This window comes from Sceloporus undulatus, unplaced genomic scaffold (assembly GCF_019175285.1).
Source record: "Sceloporus undulatus isolate JIND9_A2432 ecotype Alabama unplaced genomic scaffold, SceUnd_v1.1 scaffold_12, whole genome shotgun sequence".
Classification (NCBI taxonomy): domain Eukaryota; kingdom Metazoa; phylum Chordata; class Lepidosauria; order Squamata; family Phrynosomatidae; genus Sceloporus; species Sceloporus undulatus.
In genome coordinates, this window is record NW_024802934.1 from 2,177,301 (window position 1) to 2,203,940 (window position 26,640).

General features: G+C 39.6%; 1 protein-coding gene across 3 annotated transcripts in view; it reads right to left on the reverse strand.

Annotated features, from left to right (window-relative positions):
• The window catches only part of LOC121917186 (ephrin type-A receptor 3), a 295,195-nt gene that overhangs the window by 86,126 nt on the left and 182,429 nt on the right, over positions 1–26,640 (reverse strand). For all 3 annotated transcript variants that reach the window (XM_042442910.1, XM_042442909.1, XM_042442911.1), the window contains exons 4-5: positions 8,130–8,285; positions 5,252–5,587 (exon numbers count right to left, since the gene is read on the reverse strand). In XM_042442910.1, coding sequence (XP_042298844.1) covers positions 5,252–5,587; positions 8,130–8,285 — 492 coding nt within the window. The remainder of the gene's footprint in view (positions 1–5,251; positions 5,588–8,129; positions 8,286–26,640) is intronic.

Below are 26,640 nucleotides of genomic sequence, written 5' to 3' on the forward strand. Positions count from 1 at the left end.
GAAGAGGTTTTGGTGATGACTGCAAGGGCAAGAGAATTGTCCACTGTCTGAAGAAAGATATACACACTCATGTTACAAATAGGATTCTGACCAGTAAGTCAGAACAAATCAAGGCATGCTTCTCAACCTATGGTTGTACAGATGATTTGAACTCCAATTCCCAGAGGTCCCAGCCTGCACCGGAAATTGTCAGGGATTCTGGGAGCTGATGACCCAAATTTCTGGAGAACCAAGGCTTAGCAACCACTGGGTTAAGACAAGCCACTTCTCTACTGTTTTAGTCTTGGAAAGGTCAGGAAAGTAATACTGAAAACGATGGACAGCTCTGTGACTCTCCCACCATTCAGCTTCCTTGGGTGATGACAGGTTCTAGTGACACAGGAAGAAAAAACTCCCCCCCCACCAAGTATAACTTTATATATTCTAGCATGTTCCCTTTTATTTTGCCCCCCCCCCCCCAGCTTGAGTGTCAGTGCATTTCCCACAAATCCTTTGGGTTTCTGGGTGATTTAATTATTATTTAGAAATATTCTTAGAAATTTTTATGTTGTCTTAAATACCTCTTTGAGAGAAAGGTAGGTTATAAATCCCATAAATAAATAAATAAAGCTTGCAACAAGTATATTGTATATTTTACTTGACCAATAAAAGTATCATTCATGGATTTTTGTTTGTATTTGTTAAATAGCCAACACAGCTGCCCCTGAATGTTTTCTGTATTGTGAGATACCACATTGTAGCTGCAAAAGGGGAACCATGAAGAGTAGCCTGTGGACTGGGACTTCAACCAGAGTTTAAAAAAAAAATTCTTCTTAAATTTGGACTGAATTTGCATGTTTTACATCACCAAAATGTTCCTGGTGCAAAAACATGGAGATTTCTTGAGGAATCCATTGTTCTCTGCCTGCAAAGAGGTCTGTGGCCTCACTGGAATGGAGACAGATTGGGTTGCAAAAGAGGGGTCCCTGTTGAGATGCAAATGGACTTTAAATTTCCTGGACTTTGCAAATCTCCCTATTGTCACCTTGCCAGAAGCAGGAGGAGGCTGCCTGCAAAAAATATCTTCCCCATCATAACATCTTTACAAAGACTGAAACAACATGCAGGTGTCTGACTAACATCTCCAATTGTTTTTCTTCTTCTTCTCCTGTTTGGTTTGTAACATCTTGCCTGATGAAGAAGCCCATGGAGCTTCGAAAGCTTGTAACAAGTATATTGTGCATTTCGGTTAGCCAATAAATGTATCACTGATTTTTGTATTTGTTAAATGGCCAACACAGCTACCCCGGCATGTTTTAAATACATAATATTTCATCTGAAGGTTATTAACACATTGTAGAAATGACATATTGTGATGCGTAGATGTTCTAATTAGACCTGTACCCTCCAGGCAATATATTTTCTTGGCTGTATCTGAAACTGTGTACCATTAAAAACCATGTTTGATGGCTCACATTTGAACTAAATAAGGTTAGAATATGAAAATTCTCTAATTTTATTTTTGTTTATATTTCTTTGTTTGTTTCAGAAATGCAGAACATAATTTGCATAAATATTTTTTACACTTTTTCTTTCTTGGTCTGTCTTTTGGCTCTTTATTAAAAATTTGAATTGGATTTTTGGAAATTTACATTTATATTGGAAATTTCCACTTGATACAGAATATACTCCTGGAAGATGAAGCAAACAATATCTTTTCTTTTTATTCCTCTTTGCTTTCCTACAGACTTTTGTTTCTCATACTAATCTTGTACAACTGAGGATAGGGGGTACTGCTATACTACGTTCGATTTATGGCAACAATTTACCAAAGGATCTAGAAACCAATACATCTGATCCAACATGTTAAGGATCTTTAAAGTAACAACCAGCCCAAAATCTGATCTGAAAATCAGCTACTAAGTAAATACTGGCTGAGGAGATCAAATGAATCTGCATATCAGCTTTTCAGAGTGGCACAGCTGTCCATCTCTATCCATGACACATTCATAATTAGCACCTTGCCTTAGGGGAATGTGAATTTCATATAATTCTCTTGCGGCAGTCAGTGACCCGTCCTAAGCAGGGTTGATTGGTGTTATTAGATAACATCTGTGTGAGAACATTTTATTGTGAGCTAAGATGAAATCTTGCTTCCTTCGTCATGGCTGATAACTGCCTTTGTAAGCCTCTTCCTTGACAATATGAAATGTCCACTGGTAGACACCAGGCTATATGTGCTTCTGAAGGCATAAGATAATATTTTCTGTGGTGACAAAACAAACAAGAACTGTTGTAATATTCAAGTTATTTAAGGAAGATAATCCCAGACTTTGTATAGAACTGGGAATAAAGCAATTGATTAAGGATCATGCGTTTAGTAACATTGCTGCTGCTTCTACTTCTTTTTGTTCAATGATGCCTGGGAAATGTTTAGAATGCAAAAAAATATGGTGGACAATAACAGGGTTATGTCATATATTACTTCAATGCCTTTGGAAAGTGATAACCCTAAGAATATAAGCAACCCCTTCACAACCCTTTCCATTTGTTTATCTTGTGGTTAAAAGTCTGCACAGGCCCAGATCTATGAGTTGAGAAGGACGTCTGAGTTAACCCTAAACAGTGTACCTGAAAAGTTTGGTGCCATTGTCCCAAGGGTCTTTTATTGTTCTCTTCTTTTATTGTGGTATCTGCACTTCTATATATAATTATTCAAAAGTTGATATATACTAAAATAAATGTTGGGGATACACCACAAATGCCCCACCTGCATGTGTGACTTCTCATTTTAGCAAAAGGCCAAGGCAATGCTGAAAGCTCAAAATTCCCTATAACATCCCATAAATACTACTGCAGCATCTGTATTCTCCTTTTGTTCCAATCTCTTCTTTCTAATCTAGTACCACTTTACAAATATGGTCATTTCGTAAGCTATTCATTTAAACAGATAGACACAGAGAAGCTAACCAGAGACACTAGGGTTATTGATCTTATTCCATCACAAATCTTGATGATGGGTTTGGTTAGAAATTTAAACAAATCCACAAATGCTACAAACATTAAATCAGTTCCCAAAATAACAAAGAAAGCATTTAAATTCCATTGTGAAGAAAATGGATGACTGTATGTGATGTACATGAGAAATAGCTGTAACAAATTCATATGTTTTGCCAAAAAACATTGCTGAATTTTAAAAAAAGATCCAAAGTAAATTCAAGTCTAGTTATCTACACATGGCCCACATGCCGCATTCTGTTTCCAGTGTCAGAAGAACTGGGCCCTCTCACTGTATCCCATTCACAATGAAGCTCGCTGTGGGACCAAAGTCATGGTTCAGAGGATTTCCTTTGGAGCAAGTTTTAAGGGTGTTGTAGGAAAGAGAGACAATTGCTGATTCTAGCAGAAACAGATGGACCCAGAGGAAGTACATCACTAGATCTTGGCCTCTGCCTTGAACAAAAAAATGCTGCAACTACTTGAGTATTATTAAATGCATATTAAATTTTGCAAAATGAAAATGATTCTTTTCACTTATTCATTGCCCAGGCAATGAAAATGTAGCACTCTTGGCAAATCCCACAGGCATGAAGGGCATTAGAACACTATAAATAGAAAATTCATCACTTTAAAGCAATATCCATCTCATAAGGCTGCTTATGAGTGGGACTTGTGTCAAGAGGAGGAAACATAGAAGGCAGAAAATATAATCCATAACATTATTAAACCTTTGTAATGCCAATGCTACTCTTTTATATGACTAACATCAAAGCACTTCATTTTCTTCATTTCTATTAAATCAAAATTAATCACTTACATGACCAGCATAATTTATATTGGAGATTACTAAAATGACCTTTTCATTAAAATCTGGTTTTATTAATAAAACACATTCTTTCTGTGGCAACACACTAAAGTGTTACTTGACACTGTTGATTGTGGAGTGGGAGTTAATTCTAACAGTGATTCTGCCAAACCCCTTGGCAATAAAACTACCAAACAACAGAAGATATAATTCTGCTCACTTGCACTAAAGAAGATTAGTAGTTTTTCTCTTAAGTGGATGTAGAGATATTTCCTTGTAGTTATGAAAGAGAAACATTTGCATCATTTGGTCTGGGACTTTTTTTTTTGAAAGATTTGTAATGTGCCTAAAAATAGAAAGAACCACAGCAAAAAAACAAAACAAAACAAAAAAACAATTATCAGATTAAAATTAGCAATAAAAACTGGACTGTGATATATGTAAGAGCGTAAACAAATTCCTGGCTCAGTTATATGCCAAGATAAACATAAGTGTTTGGTCTCTTAAAGGTAGGTAAATAGGAAGGACCTCTAATGCTCACCTCATAGGATGGACAGAATGGTGTCTGAAAGATGACCTATCAACCCAAACCAATTAGAGTTGTAATGTAAACGGAGCCCTGGTGGCGCAGTGGTTAAATGCCTGTACTGCAGCCATTTACTCAAAACCACAAGGGTGCGAGTTCAAGACCAGCAAAAGGGCCCAAGCTCGACTCAGGCTTGCATCCTTCTGAGGTCACTAAAATGAGTACCCAGACTGTTGGGGGCAAATTAGCTTACTTGCTAATTAGCTTACTTGCTGTTCACCACTATTATCTTTGGAATAGCGGTATATAAATAAAAACAATAATAATCAATAATACTACCACCAGCATTTGGAATCTGGCCTAGCAGCAAGTTACTACACCATGGGTAATAGTATAAACAGGAAGGAATGATGACAGTGGGGGACAAGTACATGATCCAACTGCCTAACACCTACCAGTATCTGAGCAGATTTATGTTCTCCTAGTTGAAGTTTCTGCTCAATCTTTAGAGGCAGACCAACATGGCAGATGGTACCAGAGCATAAACAACTCCAGAACATGAAATACCAAAGAATCCCCTGCCCCAATTTTGTTGATCCCTAGAACTAGTTTTGATCAAACAATAAATAGAAACCTAGATACTATGGAGAAGGGTTATAGGAAAAAATGGACATAAAAGTGGGCCAGGGGGCTTTCTCCATCCTCTTTTTTTATCACCTTGATGCACCACAGACAACATGGAGCACATCAAGCTATGAAGAGGGAAATAAAAACATATTCACTTTACTTCTTGATGGCTGCCCTTACCCACATGTTGTTAAGTAGGTGAAAAAAATGTTTGCAACATAAATGACAGGAAGGGATGATGACAGTGGGGGACAAGTGTCTGGAATTCACCACCATTTCAGATAATAAAAGGACCATAGAGATACATTACTCACCAGCTTGATTGGTTGTAATGCTGACTGCAGCAAATTGTCTTGGGAAGATGCTCAAATCAGAGACTCCATTAACAGCGTCTATCTCAAATGTGTAATTTGTATGAGCTAGCAGGTCCACTACAGTCACAGTGGTATTGGTGAGTCCAATCTGACGTGGAAGGAACCTTACATTAGCACCACAGGGTTCACACAGCTTGGTGGTTCCTCCACATTTCTTGCATATAATGTTGAAAGTGACATCTTTCCTGCCCCCAGTGTCCAAAGGCCAGCTCCAGTCTAGGATGACTGATGTTTCATTGATATTAGAAATAACATTTCTAGGAGCAGAAGGTGGTCCTGCAGAGTAAATGTAAAGAAGACAATTATTCTTTATTCTAATTCCAGTAAGGCAAATAAGCCATCCAAATAAGCATTTGATAAAGGTGGGAGCCATTTACTTTTATTACTCAAAGACAGATAGGCATATTAAAGTACACACAGGCTGCCAGTGCAAAGTAATCATCTTCAGGCTATTACGGTTTTTACAGAAACATCTAAAATAGTTTGCTATTGAGCGTAAAAGCTCTCATGAGTCATTTGATTTCAAAAAGAATAGAAATGGAAAGAATATTCAAAACATTAAAAAGTGTCAGGAAGCCCCGAAGAGGAGAATCTGGGACTAATGGGAATCTCCATAGTTAAAGGCTTATTCTGCATAAAAGTTGTACATTATTTCCCAGATAATATAGGAATTTCTGTGAAATAAGCATCATTTTATGCATAGAAAACTGCATGTGAATTTTGTGCAGAATTAGTCCCCAACTATACCATTTTCTGCACAGAAAACAGCATTTTCTATGTATTTTCTGTACAGAAAATGCTGTTGTCTGTCTGCAAAAATACCACATGATTTATCTATTTCTTTGTGCACAGTAAGTCTTGAAATGCAAATAGTCTTTCAAAGAGTTTTTGAGGATCTTCTTGCAGTGGGTAGAAAATTGCTAAAATCACTCATTGCTTCATTCAAGAACAAATTTAGAAGAAAATTACATCCCTAAAAAGACTAGTATTGGTTTTAGAAATTTCAGTATCTATTACTCACTGTATTTGTCAAAAAACAGCAGGGGAGAAGAAGGGACAAAGTACAGTATGTAAAAACTATGCCATGTGCTTTATTATAGATAAAATACAAAGCAGATGAAATGCAGATACAAAGAAAAAGCAGATCCTGAAGAATAGTTTTCGAGATGAAGAACCAAAGTTGACTTATTCGTTGAGAGAAAACTGTGCTGTCCAGGTATTCCTGAATGGGAATTTGACCCACAGTTTAGGAAGCTAATTCAGTTTATCTGTTTTCCAAAAGAAGGCTTTATCACACCAGCCTCTTTCTTGCTGCAATCATGGAGGGAAAATAGAAATGACAACATATCGCTTTTATATCAGCTTTTACCACATGGATTTCTTTTGCAAGACTGGGGACTTCTGCCCCAGGGTGCTCCCTTCCCATCCTCTCCCTTAACTCTGCCCTTCCCCTTCCTTCCCTCCCCATATACCATTGTTGTTGTTGTTGTTTATTTTTAACTTTTGTCTTGCAGTTTTGGAGCTCTGCAGCCCCGATTTAATGTTTTAAAGTTATTTTAAAGAAATCTTGAGGCTGCAGAGCTCTGCAATTGTGAGAAAAAAGAGCATTTTTAAAAAAAATAGTGAGGTGAGAGGGGAAGGGGGAAGGAGGGGACAGTGGCATCATGTAGCTGCCAATAATGCAACTGCCCTGGGAATGGGTATCCCCCCTGGGGAATTGCAGATCATTCATGGGTTTCCTCTGTGAATGAAAAGAGATGCCTGGGGGATGGGGCAGCTATGGGAGGGAAGTGGTGTCATGTGATTGGTGTTGCTGATGCAACTTCTCTCCCATGAGAATCATAGTTTAAAAGTGGTGTGATAAAACCCATAAATTCCTGGGACAAAAACTTTATTACTAACATTTAGTAGCTGTAGATGTAAGAGTAAGGTGTAAGAGGTGGTGGGTGGTGTATAATATGATTAATGTCAATGGCACATGCAAAGTAACATAAGCTAACAAACAGAAAACTGGCTTCAGGAAGATTACACTATAATGCAGGAGTGGGCAACTGCAGTGGAGTCAGAGGATGCATTAAGGAATCTAGAACTATTCAGGGGCTGCACAATTTAAAATCATAAAAAACAATTTTAAAATTATTTTAAAAAACCAGCCATTTATAGAATAATTAATTTTAAGTCAGGATTGGAGAGAGGAAGGATGGAAGGACGGTGTGGGTATGTTTGAAAGCAAAGAATGAGAGTTCAACTGGGAACTGGAGTGAGTGAAGTAGGTAGAAGGAAGGGGTGGGTGTATCTGCAAGGAGGCCTTAAGCCAGGACTGAAGTGAGGTGAATGAAAGTAGGAGGAGAACATTTGTGAGCCATGAGATTTTAAATTGCCACTGGAGTGAGTTAAGGAGATGGAAGGAGGAGATGGGAGTATTTTCAAGCAAGGGATGGGATTTTAAGCTGGTGCGGGAGTGAGCTAGGGTGATGAAAGGAAGGAAGAGCATTTGTATAACATTTGATTGCTGCAGTAAGTTGAAACTTGTCTGTGCTAAGGTACAGCAAGTATTATTAGAGGTTTAAACTGTTGAAGTTTCTGCACTTTGTCGTGGGGACTCCAGAGACATGGGGAGCCTGCACTTTGGGATTTGGCAGGCCTCATGGGCCTATGGGCCTCACTTTGCCTACCCTTGCTATAATGATATAAAGCCATCTGTTTATGTAGCCATTATTATATGCAAGTCCTTTGGTTTGAGACTCTCAATGGATTCCACACATACAAAAGAGACTGAAACACAAGCATAGTTTATGGTCAACATGAGGTCACTCACTTGTACAAGCCATAGAGGGAGGATCTCTATCAGAACGGAAGTAATTCTTTTCACACTTGCAGTTTGTAGAACCTTCCACATTTGTCGAACTATGAGGCGGGCATTTGGCACACTTGACATTTCCAGCAGATGCTTTGTAAAAACCTGGTCGGCAAGCTGTAAAAGAATGGAAATTACTTACAATCTCTCTGATAAACACGGTTCTGTCATTGTTTGCTGAAGATATGTAAAGGTCATGGGCAGAATGTGCAGCAATATTTCTCTCTGTGGACTCAATTTTGGAATAATCTCTGAGCTGAAGGAATTCATCTTTTTTGAAGCATATGGAAAATTCAAAATCCATATGGACTAAACATGCTGGGAAGAAATGGCACTTTTTTTCTGGCTCTTTGTGACTAGATGAGGACTCCAATTGCTCACTCGTGTGCAGCAATGATGCACACGCAGCACAATGATTTTTAGACACTGTGCCATGCTTGCATCATCATGGCGGCCCCCATGTAGATGGGGCTGAGCCATGATGGCACTGCCAGCATGCGTTAGGGCTCGGGAGCATACAGTCGCTTGCACTCCCAAGCCCTAAAATCAGACCCAGATCACCACTTTCCAGCAGTCTGTACCGGGCCTTTGATCCTACAGAAGGGCTCCACGGTCCACTCAATCTTCCATCCTTTCATAGATTGGTAAAATGAGTAGGTTGGTAAAATGAGTACCAAGATTGTTGGGGGCAATTGGCTTACACATTGTGAATTGCTTAGGGAGTGCTTGTACACTGATGATAAGCAGTATGGAAATGTACTTGCTTTTGCTTTTGCTCTTGCTATGCTATTGATAAAGCAACAAGAAATAAACATTTTTCTTTCTCCATGCCTCCTCTTAAAAATAAAAATGAACAAACATTCCAGTCTAATAACAATGAGTTGAAGCAGACAGTCTGGAAGACAGGCTAGACCTCAGTGACCATATGGCATGCTTCCAAAGCAGGCCACTGCCGCAGTCCCAAACGGGCCGCAGGCAGGAGCCAGCTTTTTCCAGCTTGGAGTGGCCTTGGAGCGGCTTCTGAATGCTTTGGGGGCATGTTTCATACTCCCAAAGTGGTCGGAAGCCATCTGATTTGGCCCATGCATTTTAGGCCAACGAGAGACTTAACTCTCACCAGCTAAGGCACTCCCACAAGTTCCTTTGCAGCTCTCTGGGGGGAAAATAACATCTATCTTTCATGGCTGCTTAATCCTCATAGCATGAATGCGTTTTTAAAAGGTCATGTTGTATCCCCTGCCCTAGCTAGGTCTTTCCTTGTGAATCCTATACAAGGGTTTTCCTTTTCTGTCACTTCAATGCTTGACCTGAATCTTATTGGTACTCCCAAACTAAAACAGAAGGTAACACTTTTACAGTGTTTCTTCTTCTTCTTCTTCTTCTTATTATTATTATTATTATTATTATTATTATTATTATTATGTTTATTGCAATTTTTATATACATTAAAAAAAGTATCTTACTCTCTGAATTTGTATTGTCGTTATGTTCACAACCAGAAAGAGAAAACAAAAAACAAACAAACAAACAAACGAAAACAATTTCCAGTTCTGTCATAATATGTGGACAGAGAACGGAGAGAAGAAGGGCAATTTACCTAAACTGACAAATTTTCTTCCTGTAAGTACATAAACCAAATTCACCTTTTACAGTGTTTCAGGAGTACTGGTTTATTTATGTATTTATTTTGCTTCCTATCTGAATGGACACATCTCACCACTCTGCTTGGATCACAGGCTACAAGTCCTCTCATCTACATCTAACTGAAAGAACTCTAAAGCTGTATCCACAAAATACAACTATAAAACAACTACAACACTGTGACACTGGCAGAATTCTATTCTATTAAATTGTGGGATCTGTAGTTGCTTAGGATTCTCTAGTGAAAATTCTAAAAATTATCAAAAACACTTGGCAGTCTTGATTACCAAGCAGAGAATGGAATTAACACATGTAATATAACAACAAAACCTGTGAGATACAACTGTTTTCTGGATGAATGTGTATGTGTCTTCAAGTTGCCTGTCAACCTATGGTAACCCTAGATATGTAAGCTTATAGCATGGCACTTGCAGGAACAAGAACGGAACAGCATGGAACAGAACGGGGGGAGAATGGGTGTCCACAAGCCATGCCCCAGCTATTCCTGGCAGCCAATTTTGAAGGATGTTTTTTCTATTCTATGGGAATACAACAGAGGCATGCAGGAAAGCCTTATACTGCCTAATACTGTTCTTTTAATATTGTGAGCCACTCTGAGTCCCAGTTCTGGGAAAAGAATGGGATACAAATAATAATAATAATAATAATAATAATAATAATAATAATAATGTCCCATTGCTTTAACAGCAAAGGGAAGAGAGGGTGTGAAAAGTGTGTTGCAAGTAGCTTTGAGAACTCTTTTGAGTACTGGAAAATGTGACAGATCTTGTTTTATTATGAACATATACATATGTATATGTATATGTTCATAATGTAAAGAGGAATGAAATTAAGGAGACTGAGCATTATCATTAGATAATGAAGATGAGACTAAGAGAAGTAGCAAGCAACATCACACAATAAAGCCAGATTAGCCTGTTTATGGACTGAAAGTTTACAGTGCCATTGTGTTTTCTGCATGGCTCATCTACAATGCTGTGCAGATACCAGTCATGAGGGAAATGAGCTAGTTACAACCCTGCTGTCCCAGCATGTCCTGGTGAGAGGATTCTGATTTGTCTCTCCCCCTAAGACTATTTTGCACTTCTACTATTTTTGTATGTCAAATGAATTTAAGATTATCCAGTGCTATAACTTTCAGGTAAAAATAAAATAATGGAGGTAATACTGTCAATTAAAACCTGGAAAGTGGACGGCACAAAAAGGTGGTCACACCATCTTTATTTCTTTGACATAAAATGTGCTGGAGAAAAGAGCAGCAACCTATATGCCAAATAATGGGCCTGAACAGACAGGCCAAAAGAAAGCTGTTTCAGGTCACTTTGGAGGTATGCTGTTTAAACGCTGCATGCGTTCTAAGAGGCTAGAAACCACAACAAAGCCATATTCCAGCCCTAAGGACTGGAGAACAGCTTTGGTGCAGCTTCTGGCTTCTTGCAGATGTTTGTTCATTTAAATAGCATACTCAAAGGACCCCAAGCAGCTTTATTTGGCCTGTTGTTCGGGCCCCATATTTCCTTTCAGAAGCAAGGACAACAGATTTTATTTGTCATTAGCAAACTGTTTGTTGTTCAACTTGCTCAGATGAAGAAAACTGTGGGTTTCAGGAAGAGACAGAACATTGTGATAATGTTGTTTCATGTTATAATAAAAAGGAGATAGAAACATTTTATCCCTCATATGTAGATGCATAGATGTAGCTCATTCTATTGTAGTGTTGAAAATAGAAAGTGAAACAACAGTAGCAGAGGGGTACGTGTTGTAAATCACATGGGTCTTCAGCTGTTGTTGAATTCAAAGTCCCAGCAACCCAAGCCAGGACTAGGGTTGCCATAGCTGAGGACCTACAAACCGGGACAAAGTAGGACAAGGTTTAAAATGTAGGATTTTTTAAAAAATTCCTAGCAGGAAATTTTTTTTAAAAAAGTCCTACATTTTAAAACACTTGTCCTCCTTCTCCTTCCCGGCTTGGGAGGAAGCCTTGGCCTGCTCCCAGGCCCGGAAGGAGTGTGGGGGCTGCCTGTCATTGCGCAATCGCCACGATGGCAAGCAGCCTCCCTCCTCCTCGGCCTCGCGTTACGCTTGGAGGACCCCGGCCAGAGCTCCGACCGCGGACCTTCCAGGCCTCTGGGGCTTGGGAAAGGCTACCTCCCCAGCCCCCGAGAGGCCTCAGAGGCGGCTCCACGATTGCGGAGCCTTCCAGGCCCTCTGGGGCTGGGAGAGGCTTCATCCAAGCCCCAGAGGGCCTCAGAGGCGGCTCCACAATCGCGGAGCTTCCAAAGCCCCTCTGGGGCTTGGGAGAGGCTTCCTCCCAGCCCCAGAGAGGCTCGAGCCGGTTCCGCAATTGTGGAGCTTCCAAAGCCCTCTGGGGCTTGGGAGAGGCTTCCTCCCACGCCCCAGAGGCCTCAGAGTGGCTCGGCCTTGGAGCCTTCCAAGGCAGCTCCGCGGGCTTGGGAGAGGCTGCTTCCCAAGCCCGAGAGGCCTCAGAGGCGGCTCGCAGCCTCAGAGCCTTCCAAAGCCGTCTGGGGCTTGGGAGAGGCTGCCTCCCAAGCCCCAGAGAGGCTCAGAGCAGCTCCCGCAATCGCGGAGCCTTCCAAGCCCCTTGGGCTTGGAGACGTGTCTCCCAGGCCCTAGAGAGGCTTGGAAGGCTCTGCGATTGGGAGCCGCCTCCAGGGCCTGGCTGGGGTGGGGAATCCGGGGGTGGGGCCAACCGGGGCGGACCGTGCAGGACCCGCCCCAAACTGGGAAAGTCCCGCCCCCAGGCGGGATATGGCAAGCCTAGCCAGGACACTAGTGAGGAATGCTGGGAACTGCAGACCAACAATAAGTAAAGTGACACATGATTCATACTTCTACTGTAATCCTATACCTAAAACTGTATCTCTCAGAATATCACAGGCAGTAACACTCCCTGGTATAATATATGATAAAATTCTCTTGCACAACATGAGTGGAATTTATTGCCAAAGATATTGCTGTCACTACAGTCTCATGCACTTTTGGCTACACATTTGTGCTCTCAAGCATGTTACACAATACAGATAAGCTTTCTCTCACACACATACACACACACAGTGGAGGAGAGAGAGCAGCCTCAAGCTATATTTTGATTGCAGCTCCTGCCTTTGAAAAAGTGCAATCTTCTAGTACCCTGGAAATGTTACAAGCAATTTAAAATATACAAGAAATGCTAAAATAACCCTGTAAATCAAATGCAGATACAACTTCAGCCTTCACTGAATGCTAAAGTATCATGTACCACTGTAAGGAAGGTTATGGCATTTATACCACTTATGTTTCCCTTCTCTCTCTGAAGCTGATTCATAAACAAGCTATTATAAAAGATAGTTTATAATCGACATGTGCTATCTGTTAAGATACAAATAAGCTAGGTTCATCTAGTTCTCAGTGAAATACATGGGACTTCAGTCAGTCATTTTGAACTTTTTAGACTGACTTCTGTGACTAATTTCAATGAACATTTGGATCTGAATCCAGTGTTATGTTTAATTTTTAGTTCTAATAATAATAATAATAATAAGTTTTATTTATAAACCGCTATTCCACGTTGATAATAGCTGAGTACAGATAAGAACTGCAATGACAAATACAAAATACAGGGTAAAAATTGCAATACATAAATAAAACTTCAGTAAAAACATTTCAAAATTACAAATTAAAACTATACATCAGATCCAGGCCAGCTAAATGTGCTCGATAATACTGTACATATAGGGGGGAGTCGCATAGTATCAAGGGACATCGGGGAAGGCTTGCCGAAACAGGAAGGTCTTAAGTCTCTTTTTAAAGAGATCCAGGGAGGTGGCAGAGCGGAGTTCCTCAGGAAGGGTGTTTCAGATCCCATGGGCCGAGATGGAAAAGGCCCTTTGTGAAGTTGACACATATCTCGTTGTCGGGATCCTCAACAAATTCTTCTCAGATGACCTGAGTGTGCGGGGCGGACTATATGGGGAGAGGCGGTCCTGCAAGTACCCTGGACCCATTAATGACTTTATTAATGGCTTAGGTGTGGTACAGACCACCCAAAAAGGGCGGCCTGCCGGTTCCTGTTTTTCTGCCGGAGGGAAGGCTCAGCCACCAAACGGCGAGGCTTCCCACCGGTGGAAAAAGAATCTGCAAAAGCAGGTTCTTTTTATGCCCCGGCAGCAGTGTAACAAGTGCGCCTCTGGCACACTCATTACGTAAGTGTCGCGCTGCAACATGTGGACATCACGTAGCACTTATGTAACAATGGCGGTGCCCATGTAAACAGGGAGCTGCCATTGTTACGGCCTCGTCATGTGAGAGGGTTGCGGGGCGTGTGGGTGCTCTGCCCCCCAGGCAACCCTCGCATGTGACGAGGGCGCCTGAAAGGCTGGTATGTACCAGGCCTTAGACTATTAATTGGATAGTATTATTTGCATTTTTAAAAGAATGCTTTCAGATACATTTAAAGAATGGTAGGTGTGCCTTGCTCCAGTTGCAATGTAAGATGTGAGAACACCTACCAATGTCCATAGCTTTAAAAGAGATCGTTACTAGTTATGTAGCTACTAAGACCAGAGGAAACATGCTCCTCAATCAGAGCTTGGAAAAGTGATTTTTGGACTACAATTCTTTGAATTACCTAGCCTGCATGGCCAGTGATCATGCTCACAGGGAGATTCAGTTTCTGGGAAAGAACAACAGGTTTGATATATTGTTTCATAGTCTGTTTGTATGTGTGTGTGCCTTGAAGTCATCTGTTGACTTAAGGCAGCCTCATGAATTTCATAGGGTTTTCTTAGGCAAAGAATACTCAAAGGTAGTTTTGCCAATATTCTCCTCTGAAATATAGCCTATAGCACCTGGTATTTATTGGCAGTCTCCTCTCCAAGTACTAACCAGAGTTGACCCTACTTAGCTTCCATTATCAGATGGGATCTGGTGCCTTTAGGCTATTTATGAATATCATTCAGAGCTTGGAAAAATGATGTTTGGACTACAACTCTCAGAATTAGCCAGCATGGCCAGTGTTCATGCTCACAGGGTGATTCAGGGGAAGGGACAACAGGTTTGGGATTTGGTTGGCTGCTGACAGAATTGAAATAGTGTACTAGGCACACTTTTGCTTTCTTCCAGAACAGTGGATTCTTGAAGTGACTTAAGTGAACAGTAAGCACTTAAGTTCCACTTATGAGAACTCCCTCTGGATAGCACAAGGCAACACCTCTTCCAAACAACCTCTGGATTGCACCTGTAGTAATAATCCCCCCTTTAGCTTTTGGCCCTTCATAAAAAAAACCAATAACATCCATACCAGCTGTAAATACAACCTAGTGACATGAAGCCGCACCAGATAAACAAGATTATTTCCTGGATTAGCTATGTGAGGCCAGCTTGTCTGTACAAGGTCAAAGCAACTGTTTATTCATGAAATGAGCCATGATGTATGATCCAACAGGAACTCCATTCTTTATGTTCTGAACAAAAGTACAATACTTCCAGGCAAAGTCAGCAATGTTTCAATGCAGTGGAAGTAGATATGTGCAGTCATTAAGCACGGCAGGCAACAGGAAGCATTTACAAAGTGATCCTTGTTTCCTTCAATTGTTCCCCTGCTGTTCAATTTAAAAAAGCACGTGGAGAAAGGATCAGGGTGAAAAATCACAGCTAATTTAAATGTGAAGTATTTAGAAAATAAAGGGAATTAACCAACATGGCTCATACAAATATTCTGTTTTATTCTGTCACACTTAAGAAGACAAAGTGTCAACATCTTTATAAACCAAGACAGGAATCTTCAAACATAGGTGTGTGTCCTCCCCTGCAGTAATTCAGAAGTATTAGGAGCTCCTGTACTATATTACAAACAAACCCCCACAAACTTGTAAAAATTTTAAAAAAATGAAGGGGGGGGAGGAGGGAAGAATATAATGGAAGAGACCATAATTTACATCAGAGGTGGGCAACCTTTGGCCCTCCAGATGTTTTGGATCTAAACTACCAGAATTCCAACCAACATGTAAGGGGTTTTGGGAGTTGCAGTCCAAAACATCTGGGGGACCAAAGGTTTCTCACTCTTTGTTTAAATCTTCAGAACCTAGTTTCCTTTCTTCATATAATTTGTGCTGACACGAAAATGATGCATTCCAAAAATGTGGTTCCTTTTATGAGAGAAAGATGCTTGTAATGAAGATGTAAAACAGTCTCCTTCATACCATATGATTTTAATAGAAAGCATAGCACCACTAGTACATGATTAGCTCAGAATATTCTCACCTATGCGCTAACTGCATTAGCATGCCACCACTCTTGCTTTTCTCTTTTATTCTCTCAGGGTTGTTAAATGTGAAAAATAAATAAATAAATAAATAAAACAGATGCACATTTATGAAATTTTGTAGGTGAAGAGTAACCAGCTGTAGTGTGATTTCCCACATCTAGACATACTGGATATTAAATTGTGCAAGGAAGAGCAGGAAACATCTCTAACTATAGCAGGGTCAAGCCTTTTGTTGAAAGCTCTTTAGTGATTCAGAGAAGGCAAAGAGAAGGCAAAGAGGGGAAAAACTGAACGGTATGGCAATTTTTTAATGATGAGTGTTTGGAGCTTACATCCATTTATTGAGGGGTTCAGTAGAAGGCCCTATGGGTTGCTCCATGCTGCCCCTTTCCTCACTGGATCAGGGCTGCAGCATCCGCACATTGCGGGCCCAATCTGGCCTTTCCATGGTGCAAAAAATGCCACAAAAATTCACTCCACGGAAAGGGTACTAGCCACCTTGGTGGTAGCTTTTTGGTGCTCCTTTGATGCAGCATATTTAAACACAGCACCAACAGGGCACCATGATGTCCCCCACCATGCAGTTAGACATGCAGTGTGACAGCGGCATGGGGGCAGATGCCATGCGAATGCCACACCCTCATACCGTCATATAATGCTGCTCTGTAGAGGCTCTAAGTTACTACTTACTTGCTTATTATTTCAAATTTAGCTTTGCTAATACTATTTTATTTTATTTTTTTAAAAAATCCCTTTCATGCTTTTTTGCAGGAGTTATTCTGCAACTATTTTTGTTCTTATAGCAGGCATGAATCTCTCCAAAGCCTCCCACTGGGCTGTTGTGGGACACAGTGACATACAACATATCATGTTTCCTTGCAGGAAGATAAGTATATCAGAGATTGAGCTTCTTTAGATGTGAAAAAACAGACCCACAACAAATTGACAATATGCTCTACTGTATGCAGGACTGTATTTGAAGAATGTTTGGAAACTCCAACTGGTCCAAAGATCTGCAGCCAGAGGGTTGAATAAAGCTGGTTGCAACAGTGCAACAGCTCTAGTGGCCACCCATCTGTTTCCCAGTTCAGGTGTACCAAAATTAACAAGTTTATAAGTGAGTTGACAAGGGAACAGCAAGAACGTATGCAGAACTTGCTGCTTCTTCCAATAATTTCTACCTCTGGTATCAAAGTTTCTGTTAAAGAAATAAAGCCCAGGAACACACTTACTTTGTTAAAGAAGAAGCCAGACCGATCAGATGAATTTTGCCTTTTGTACCCAAATTTCCCCTAGTGTTGTAATAAGTACAGAGTTCGACTGAGCTTTTACAAATACTGTTTAGGTATCCAAATTATTATTATTATTGTTGTTGTTGTTGTTGTTGTTGTTTATTTCTATAGCACTGTAAATGTCCAAAGAAAAGGGATAGGGAACATCCCCAAAAGAATGCGGAAATACAGGGAAAACAAGCATTCTGGGTGTGAATTATTTTCAACGTCTTACTTTCTGGAATGCTAAACATTTGGGAACTGACGGAAAACTTCATTTTGGGAGATAGAACTCTTATTTGGAATGGTAATGCCCTAATTATCCCCAAGCCTGTAAACATGTATGAACTTCACTGGGTTCTGACATTTTGGGTGAGATCCCAGACCCACTATCCTCTAGTAACATAATGTAACTTGGGCCCATACAGACAGGCCAAAATAAAGCTGCTTCAGGTCACATTGGAAGTATGCTATTTAAATGATGCATGCATCCTAAGAGGCCAGAAGCTGCGCCAAAGCTACGTTACAGTCCTTAAGACTGAAGCGTGGCTTTGACGTGGCTTCTGGCCTCTTAGGACGCATGCATCATTTAAGTAGATACCTCCAAGGTGACCCAAAGCAGCTTTATTTCGGCCTGTCTGTATAGGCCCATAGAAACTCTTTCCCTAGGTTTCCTCCTTGTCATCCTTTCATTAACAGATGGAGATTCTTCTTATTCAAACAGGCTTTGAGAAAGTAATTGTTTTATAGGGAAAGGGCTTGTTGTGCTCTCAGAACTTCCCTGGAGCAGGTGCAATATCTCTCTACAGAGTGTAAAATAGTGGTGGCACAACAGGGAGTGATCTAAAGAGCCCCAGTGTTTTTATCTGGGGTTTTTATTTGCTAGCTATTTTATTTTGCCTAGCCATTTCAAGCCCTGCTTTATTTTATTTTATTTTAACTTAGCTCCTGTTTAGTGGATTTTGTAAAACTATATTTCTTATATGTGCCATCATTCCTTGGACATTATTATTTTTTCTTGCACTTTAATATATATGATTTAAAACATTTTTAATTCCATAGGTAGTTTAATTCTGTTTATAGAATATTTTGGTACATTTTCTATTCAATATGGTACATCTCGCACCCAAAACCATTATAGAAATTTGCTTCCCAGAAAGCTGAAGCTCTTCCACTGTTCTGCACACATGACTAATGCTGTGAAAGTCAGGTGGGACTTTTCAGTCCAACAGCAATCTTTGATGACAGGAATTTCCAAGGAAGTAAACAGTGAAATTCCTCACACTGATTTTCTTATATTGAACACAACAAGACCAAGAAATGCAATTGATTTGCATCATGCTATTAGCAGGTTCTGTGGATACGTAATGGTAGTTGAAGAATGTGATGAGGCAGAAGGAATGGAAGGTGATTACGTGTCTAGAATTTGAGCAAAGATCCCATTCTGCTCAGCTTCAATATACACAGTAGGAAGAAACAAAGGGTGAGTGGAATGCTAGGCCAGCAGCCCCTTATAGTTTATGGAAATCAGGCTGCCATTTGAAAGTGGACAAGTTTATCAGACAAATGAAAGGGAACATGTGCATTATTTCTGAACATGCTCAAAGTAATAATCAGATATTACTGCAAGACAGAAGGAAGATATGAAGAATGTCACTTTTTGTCACATGTGGTCATTTTATAGTCTTTAATGCAGAAGGGTAAGTTCCATTGTACGGTAGGGTTCTTTATCCCTTTATTACTTCTTTATTCCTTAAGATAAATAACTCAGCAACAAAACAATAGCCTGATTTCCTGCTAACTCCCTCCATGCTGAGCAATAGTTTCCAACACATTTCATTTTGATTGTTACATAAAAATGTCACAGCCTATTGAACAGCAGGTGCAAAGTAACATTATGCCTTTTTGTCCCAAACCACCAGCATTCCCTACCAACACCCACCTTGCAAGGAAGCATTTGTTTCACACCTCAATAGAGAACAGATTTAACATTTCTCACTTGTCTTTGGGAATCAGGAAGGCCAAGAGCAGAGCACATAGGCTGCAGAACGGAGCTACTTTGTCATAGTTACTTTCAGATAAACATTCAGAAACTGTATCTATACTACACTACAGTTATATTAGTTTGACTGCACTGTAATTGCTATGCCTTCACCCTAATAAATCCTGGGAATATAGGGAGGAACTTTGGCTATTTTTGTGGGTTTTTTGGGCCATGTGGCCATGTTCTATAAGAGTTTATTCCTGATGTTTCACCAGCATCTGTGACTGGCATCTTCCAGCCACAGAGGCCAGCCACAGATGCTGGTGAAATATCAGGTAAACTCTTATAGCCCGAAAAACCCACAAAAAACTATGGATGCCAGCCATGAAAGCCTTCGACTTCACTTTGGCTATTTTGTTGGTGTCCTCTTATCTACAACATAGAATTCTAAGTAACTCACCAAACTACAGATCCCAGGATCCATTAGGACAAAACCATGGCAGTTAAGATGGGATCAACTAAGTTACTATAACTGGTATAAGTCCAAACACCTTATGACCCTACTACTATAAGTGCAGATATATTTTGAAGCAGAAATCAATCCAATTCAATTTATTTCCATGAAAGTATTCCAAAATTAAAAAGCACTAGTTCTGGACAGGTGACTTAAGATTTGTGGCACCGGAGACCAAAAATCAAAACAGTGAATCTGTAGTGGTAATTAAGTAAATGAGTTAAAGTTTACTATCATTTTAGTGTCAAAGTTTGCTGGCTGATGCCAGATGTCTAACTCTGCAAGGGTTAGGTGACAATCCTATAAACATTTACCTGGAAGTTAGTCTCACTGAACTCAAAGGGACTTATTTCATAATAAACTTGTCTAGGATATGTTGATGGTCATGCTGAACAGAAAAAATATTCAGTACAACATATACATAGCCTGAACTTTTAGTACTATGTATAAAAAAGAGGAACACCTTTAAGGTACCCATTTTGGATACTGATAATTTGAAAATGGACATTAGGCTGCATCCACAATGCAGAAATAATCCAGTGTGACATCACTTTAACTGCCATGACTTGATGCTATAGAAATCTGGGAATTGTAGTTTTTTGGAGACATTTAGTCTTTTCTGTCAGAGAGGTTTATTAACCATTATTGACAGACATATTAATTAGATACAAAAAAGATACATCTTCAATTCAAAGGAACAACTGTGTACCTTTACGTTGTATTTTATAATGGCTTCTCATTAGAGTTTCTGGGTTTTTATATCTCCTTTTATGAAGTGCATTACCACAGCAACAACATTCGGGGCAAAACATTCATTTGTATTATGGCAACTCTTCCTAGTAATGACAGTTGCTGTTTCTTCCACCTTTCCAAATCAGTCTTAATGGCTTTCCAAACTGTTATATAATTGTTCTTATACAATTCTGAGTTGGTTTTTTTGACAAATTTATTTCTAAATATTTGATTTTATCTATCAACTGAAATTCTGTCCTGGTTTTTAGTTCTTCATCTTTTTTAAAAAGGTTTTAGTTAGCATGCCACTTTTGTTTTTATTAACTCTAAATCCAGCTAGATTTCCAAATTTTTCAAAAAATGTCTTCTAACCATTGTACACTTTTCTTTGGATTCTCAAGGAAGACTAGAGGCAGTAATTTCTCACACAGCCTTAAAAGTTCATACAGTATATAGAATATTCATTCTGGGAAGAACCTTATTACTCTGGCTCTACCAAAACCACTTTGAATGGGCATAATATTCATTCCTAAGATGTACAGCTTCTGTTATGCTTGATGCAATTATTATATTCTTTGTGACTGGGTCACTGTATGAAATCAGATGTCAAAATGTGAAATTAAAATAAGCTATATAAAAGGATATTGCAAAAAAACTGCATCTGATGGGGTCAGGTTAGTCTATGCCTGTAGGGGACTACATGTGATATAGGGTAATAATAATGTATGTCAGATGAAGAGAATTTCAAGGAAATACTGCCTTGCCAGAACAGTTAACTCTCAGCCAAATATAGCATGTCACTTGGACACAGAAGCACTTTTATTTGACTATAAAAAGGTAATATTCTTAATTTAATGCCATCTTCTTTTGCCATGTGTTTTTAAATCAAAGACTGCCATTAAGAGTATTTCAAATTTCAAAAGTCCAAGTCTGCCCTGAGGACTCTGTGTTTCTGTGTTAAATGTGGACCACTACAAAATATTGTCTACATTAGTAGAATTTGCATCTCACTGAAATTAATGGGAGAAGTTAGCAATGACTTACCAGTCACTAACCTAAGTCAGAAATGACTTAGTCAGCAAGACTATAGCTATCTGCTCAGAAGCAGCTTTGTTTCATTTCATTAGGACTTAGGGGCTGTACAGATGGGCAGCATGCAGTCGCCTCTGTACTGGCCAGATCAGTGCCTTGGCAACCCTCCACCACAGCCCTGATCCAGCCTCCGGAGAGAGCAAAAAGAAGCTGCAAAAAAGCTGCTCCTTTTTGTGCCCTCCAAGGGGCACCATAGTTGCAGCGGCATGGCTTTATGATGCCCCTTCGGTGCTGCATCATGTGGATGGAGGAGTGCCATGAGGGCGCATACCATGTAGACAGGTGCATGCCAAAATGGCGCCCTGGGGGCAGGGCTAGAGTCTGTATAAGCTCTTATTCTGCAAATAAATCTGAACTGGATTTTAGCCTTAAGTCCTACCAATTTCAATAACAAATATGGTAAATTAATTGTGCAATTGTGTGAACATCTTTACTTAGAAAAAGTCCTTGTGTTTAAGATTACTTCCAGGCAGGTTATATTGGACCTTAGGAGATCGATATTGAAATTCCACTTGAGCCATGGAACTAATTGGATGGATCAATCACACTATTACTCCATCAGATCTATCTCATAGGAATATTTTGAAGAGAAAGTGGGAATGAAGAGAATCATGTATACCAATATGAACTCATTGGAAGAAAAATGGGAATTAAAGCAAGAAACTGCTGATTCCACCCAGATGCAATTAAATCCAAGCCACCTAAGCCAGCTTTAGACATTCTGCTTTAAGGGATAATAAATATACAAGAGGGAGAATTAGGACAAGAAGAGTGGCACTCTATCTGTCCCCCACACCTAGCCATGTCCATCTTACCCTCCACAAGTTGAAGGTGCATTTTTGAAAGGGGAATAGATTCAAAATAAAAAAAAAATTCAAAATAAAATCACATAGATTTTATTCTGTACAAAAAGCTCCCCACTTCAGGTATTCACATGAGTACTAGAAATGTGCGGGCACCTGCAAACACCGTCATTTCTCACCTCTATGTACATTTCCATCAGTTTTGTTGCTTATGGAATGACACCTATTCTGTTGCTCATATTTTCCAAATATGTGTATGCTTATGCATGTGTTTTAAATTGTATGCATTGCTTCACCACATTCCCACTAGTGACTAAAACATATTTAAGTGGACTTTTATGTGCATTTCAAGTGTGTGCATTTTTGGATGTGCATTATTAAAATGTGCATAGTTTCTTGCTGATGCAGAAAATTCCAGAATGCAAATAAGGCACACCCCTCAGACAGTCCAAGAAGCAAAGATCCTGACAAAACTCAAGAATTATAGTGGACCCTTTCCCATAGCTCTACTCAATATTATTTGGAGATCCATGTTTGCTCATTCCTACTCCTCATGCAGATATTATTCCATAAAGTAAAATAACTAGATACAGCTGTAGTGACTGCATTATGCAGTATGACAAAAGCAATCTTTTACATAATTATTTGTGAAAAGTTTCATTAAGTTCAATAAGGTTTACTTCTGAATAAGCATGCATACAATTGTACCATTTTATTTACAGATATGGAAACTTAGCAATGTATACATAGTTTATGAAAATGCTCATACATCATAACATATTTTCCCCACAAATAAAGATCGTTCATGGTATAGCAACCTATGACCAGCGGTGTCCCTGTGATTGGACTCCCTCTCCTGATGTCTTGCCTGCTTGCCCCACCTGGCAAGCCTGCTTCTGGGAATGCGGGGTGGTGTGGCACCAGGAGAGCAGCCATGCCAGACCCCAAACAAAAGGCACTGCCCCACCACAGCAGCACCCACTGCTTGGGGGCAGTGCTATGGCCTTTGGAGGACTGTTTAGGGTCTTGTGTGGCTGCTGGGGAAGCAAAACACTCTTTTTGCTTGCCCACTTCCACACCAGTCCCACTGGGTGTACACTCCCTCTCTGGGATGTCAGCTGGAGTGACTCACACCCCCTAGTGACACCACTGCCTCTGACATAACTGTCAGAATATAGAAAACATGTGTAGCATTTTTAAAGGACTTGTGAGAACTCTTCATCCAAAGTTTTGTTTTGTATTTTTAATATAAAGACAATGCCAGAAGCCGCATGACAACACAATTAAAGGCCAATGGATGACTCCTATTATTTGTAAAAGTGTTTCCATGGATTTCCTGGTTTTTTACATACACATGTCAAAGTTACATCTAGATGTCATAATGCAGGGCTTGGAAAAGATTAGTTTGGACTACAACATTCAGAAATCTCCAATCGCATGGCCAGCTTAACTTGGAAAACATAACTTTTCGAGACTTTTAATGTGATAGTCATCTACCACAGCAGGTAGCACTGTGTACTGTGTAGGTAAGGTGGACCATTACAAAGTAACATCACTGATGGGCAGAAGATGGATCCTAAAGATATTAAATGATTGTGACTAGTGACCTTCAGTGAAGAGATCATTAATCAATATTATTATGGACATCTGGGCTTTGGAGGTGGCACTGGGTACATGAGTTGTCCTGTGCCTGGCTTATTTAATGCTGAGCTAGATGAATCAATGGCCTGATGCAAGCTAATGCCAGATTTGCCATTAAACATGCAAAATAGACTCCACTATTAAAGTCATGAGTACCACATTTGGGCACAACTTTCATTTTACCTTCTTCAAAATTGGAAACTCTTAGTTATAGCAAACCTTTATAAAAATTTTTTTTAATATAGTTCAATAAAGACCCTTATCATGCTCTCTCTCTCTCTCTCAATCTCTCTCTCTCTTTCTCTTTACATACTGCTTAAAACCTAAGCAGTCTTCATGTACATTGTGATCAACATATTGAAAGGAACAGTTGTTTTAATGCCACCATTCTTTTGAACACAAGGCAATGTTAAAACAATAGATTTTTTTTTTACAAAACAATGTTCAATATTCAAAACTACATATGACATTGTTCTATAGCAGATGCCCCTATTGCTAATCATGTAAGTGCTTCATGAGCATGTCAACAATGTGGATTTAAGATCTGATGCTTGTAAATCAAATGTTATGTTCAGAAATGCTGACAAATGGGAATAGGAGTGGGAGAAAGGGACACATCTTCATCAGGGCAGAATATGATCAATTACAATAGGCAAGTGAAAGCTGTCCTTACTATTAGAGACTGTCATAATGCATTAGTGAAATATCGTATTAAATCACACCTAATGTGAAATGATGTTCCACTGATAGGATGTCGCTGCTATTATGATCTATTGTACTGACATCTCACAGTAAGATCATGGCAGCTTTTCACAGATCTGGCACTGGACAACTCAACTCCTGCCAGAGGAGCTGATTAAGAATTGGTATCCCCACCTGGTGCCAGGAAAAAGAAGCACATGACATCCTGAGCTTTCAGTGATTATCATCCTGTAATTACCTGGATACTTAATCTAATCTGGACCTTTTCCTGCTGAAATCTGTTGTCTCTCAAAGAAAGCATTGTCAGCAGCATGGGAATAAATAAGATGATCTATCATTAAGGCCTTTCTTTTGTGAACATTTTCTCTACTAAACCCTGTTAATGCAAGTACATATTGAAAAGGTGTATTGTTTGTTTAAGGGTTGAACTAGAAATTAAATGTGACATGAAGCAACCACTGAAAATACCATCTTCATATCATGATTTTTCCCCATCACCTGTAAAATGCAGCTCCATTACCTCCATGTGAATTGTGAACTCACTGAAGTGAATCATGCACTATCTAACTTCCTTCACATCACTAGCTGCCATTTGTAAAGACATAAAAACATGAGACGAACCCTGCTCGATCAGCTCAAAAGCCTATCTAGTTCACACAGTGGTCTATGTTTTGCCTACAGGAAGCTTACAAAAAAAGGTCATGAGTGCAGATACACTCTCCATCTTATGCTCCTCATGAAATGCAAGCAAACACACTATAGCTGGAATTCATAATATGGTATCTGTGGATATTTGTCTTGGTCCTCCTGAATTTTTTTCCTATTTTTAATCATTTTTTTAAAACTAAAATGCTGGCATGTTGCAAATAATATTGGTGAGCTAACCGTGGGATTCCACATAAGTTTCTTATGTTCCAAGAGAGGAAAGGAACGATATGCTGATATCATTCAAAATTACATATAAAGTGTGTCCTGACCAGGAGCAGCTTCTCTACCCTTCTGAGCCCTCAAAGGTAAGAAGGCAGGTAAGAAGCCCTGTTGTTTTTAATGATGGTGTGGCCACGTGGCCACACTGCATTGGGAACAATGGGACTTGAGCATCCCTGGATTTTTACTGAGGGCTGATTGTGTATATAATAAATTAATATAGTGACTTCCAAATACTTGGTTGGGAGTCTGACATACCCCAACATCAATGGTCATATTTTATTATTCAAAAGTCAGTTCTAGAGCAGATGGTTAAACAAGGAGTCAGTGCACATTTAGAAAGGAATGCCATAATCACAAAAAGTCAACAAGTCATGTCAGACTAATCTGATCTCTCTTTTGATAAAAGTACCAGCTTGGTAGATGAAGAGAATGCTGTAGATATAGCATATCTTGATTTCAGTAAGGCCTTTGACAACGTCCCCCATGACATTCTTGCAAATAAGCCATTAAAATATAGGTTAGACAATGCAACTGTTAAATGGATTAGTAATTGGTTGATCAGCTGAACTCAAAGGGTGCTCATTAATGGCTCTTCTTCATCCTGGAGAGAAGTTACCAGTGGGATGCCACGGGGCTCTGTCCTGGGCCCAGTGCTATTCAACATCTTTATCAATGGCTTGGATGAAATAATAGGGAGTATGTTTATCAAATTTACAGATGATACCAAATTAGGAGGAATGGCTAATACCCTAGAGAAAAGTATCAAAATTCAAAATGACTGAATAGATTAGAAAGTTGTGCAAAAGCTAACAAAATTAATTTCAACACAGAGAAATGTAAGGTACTGCATTTAGGACAAAAAAAATGAAATGCATA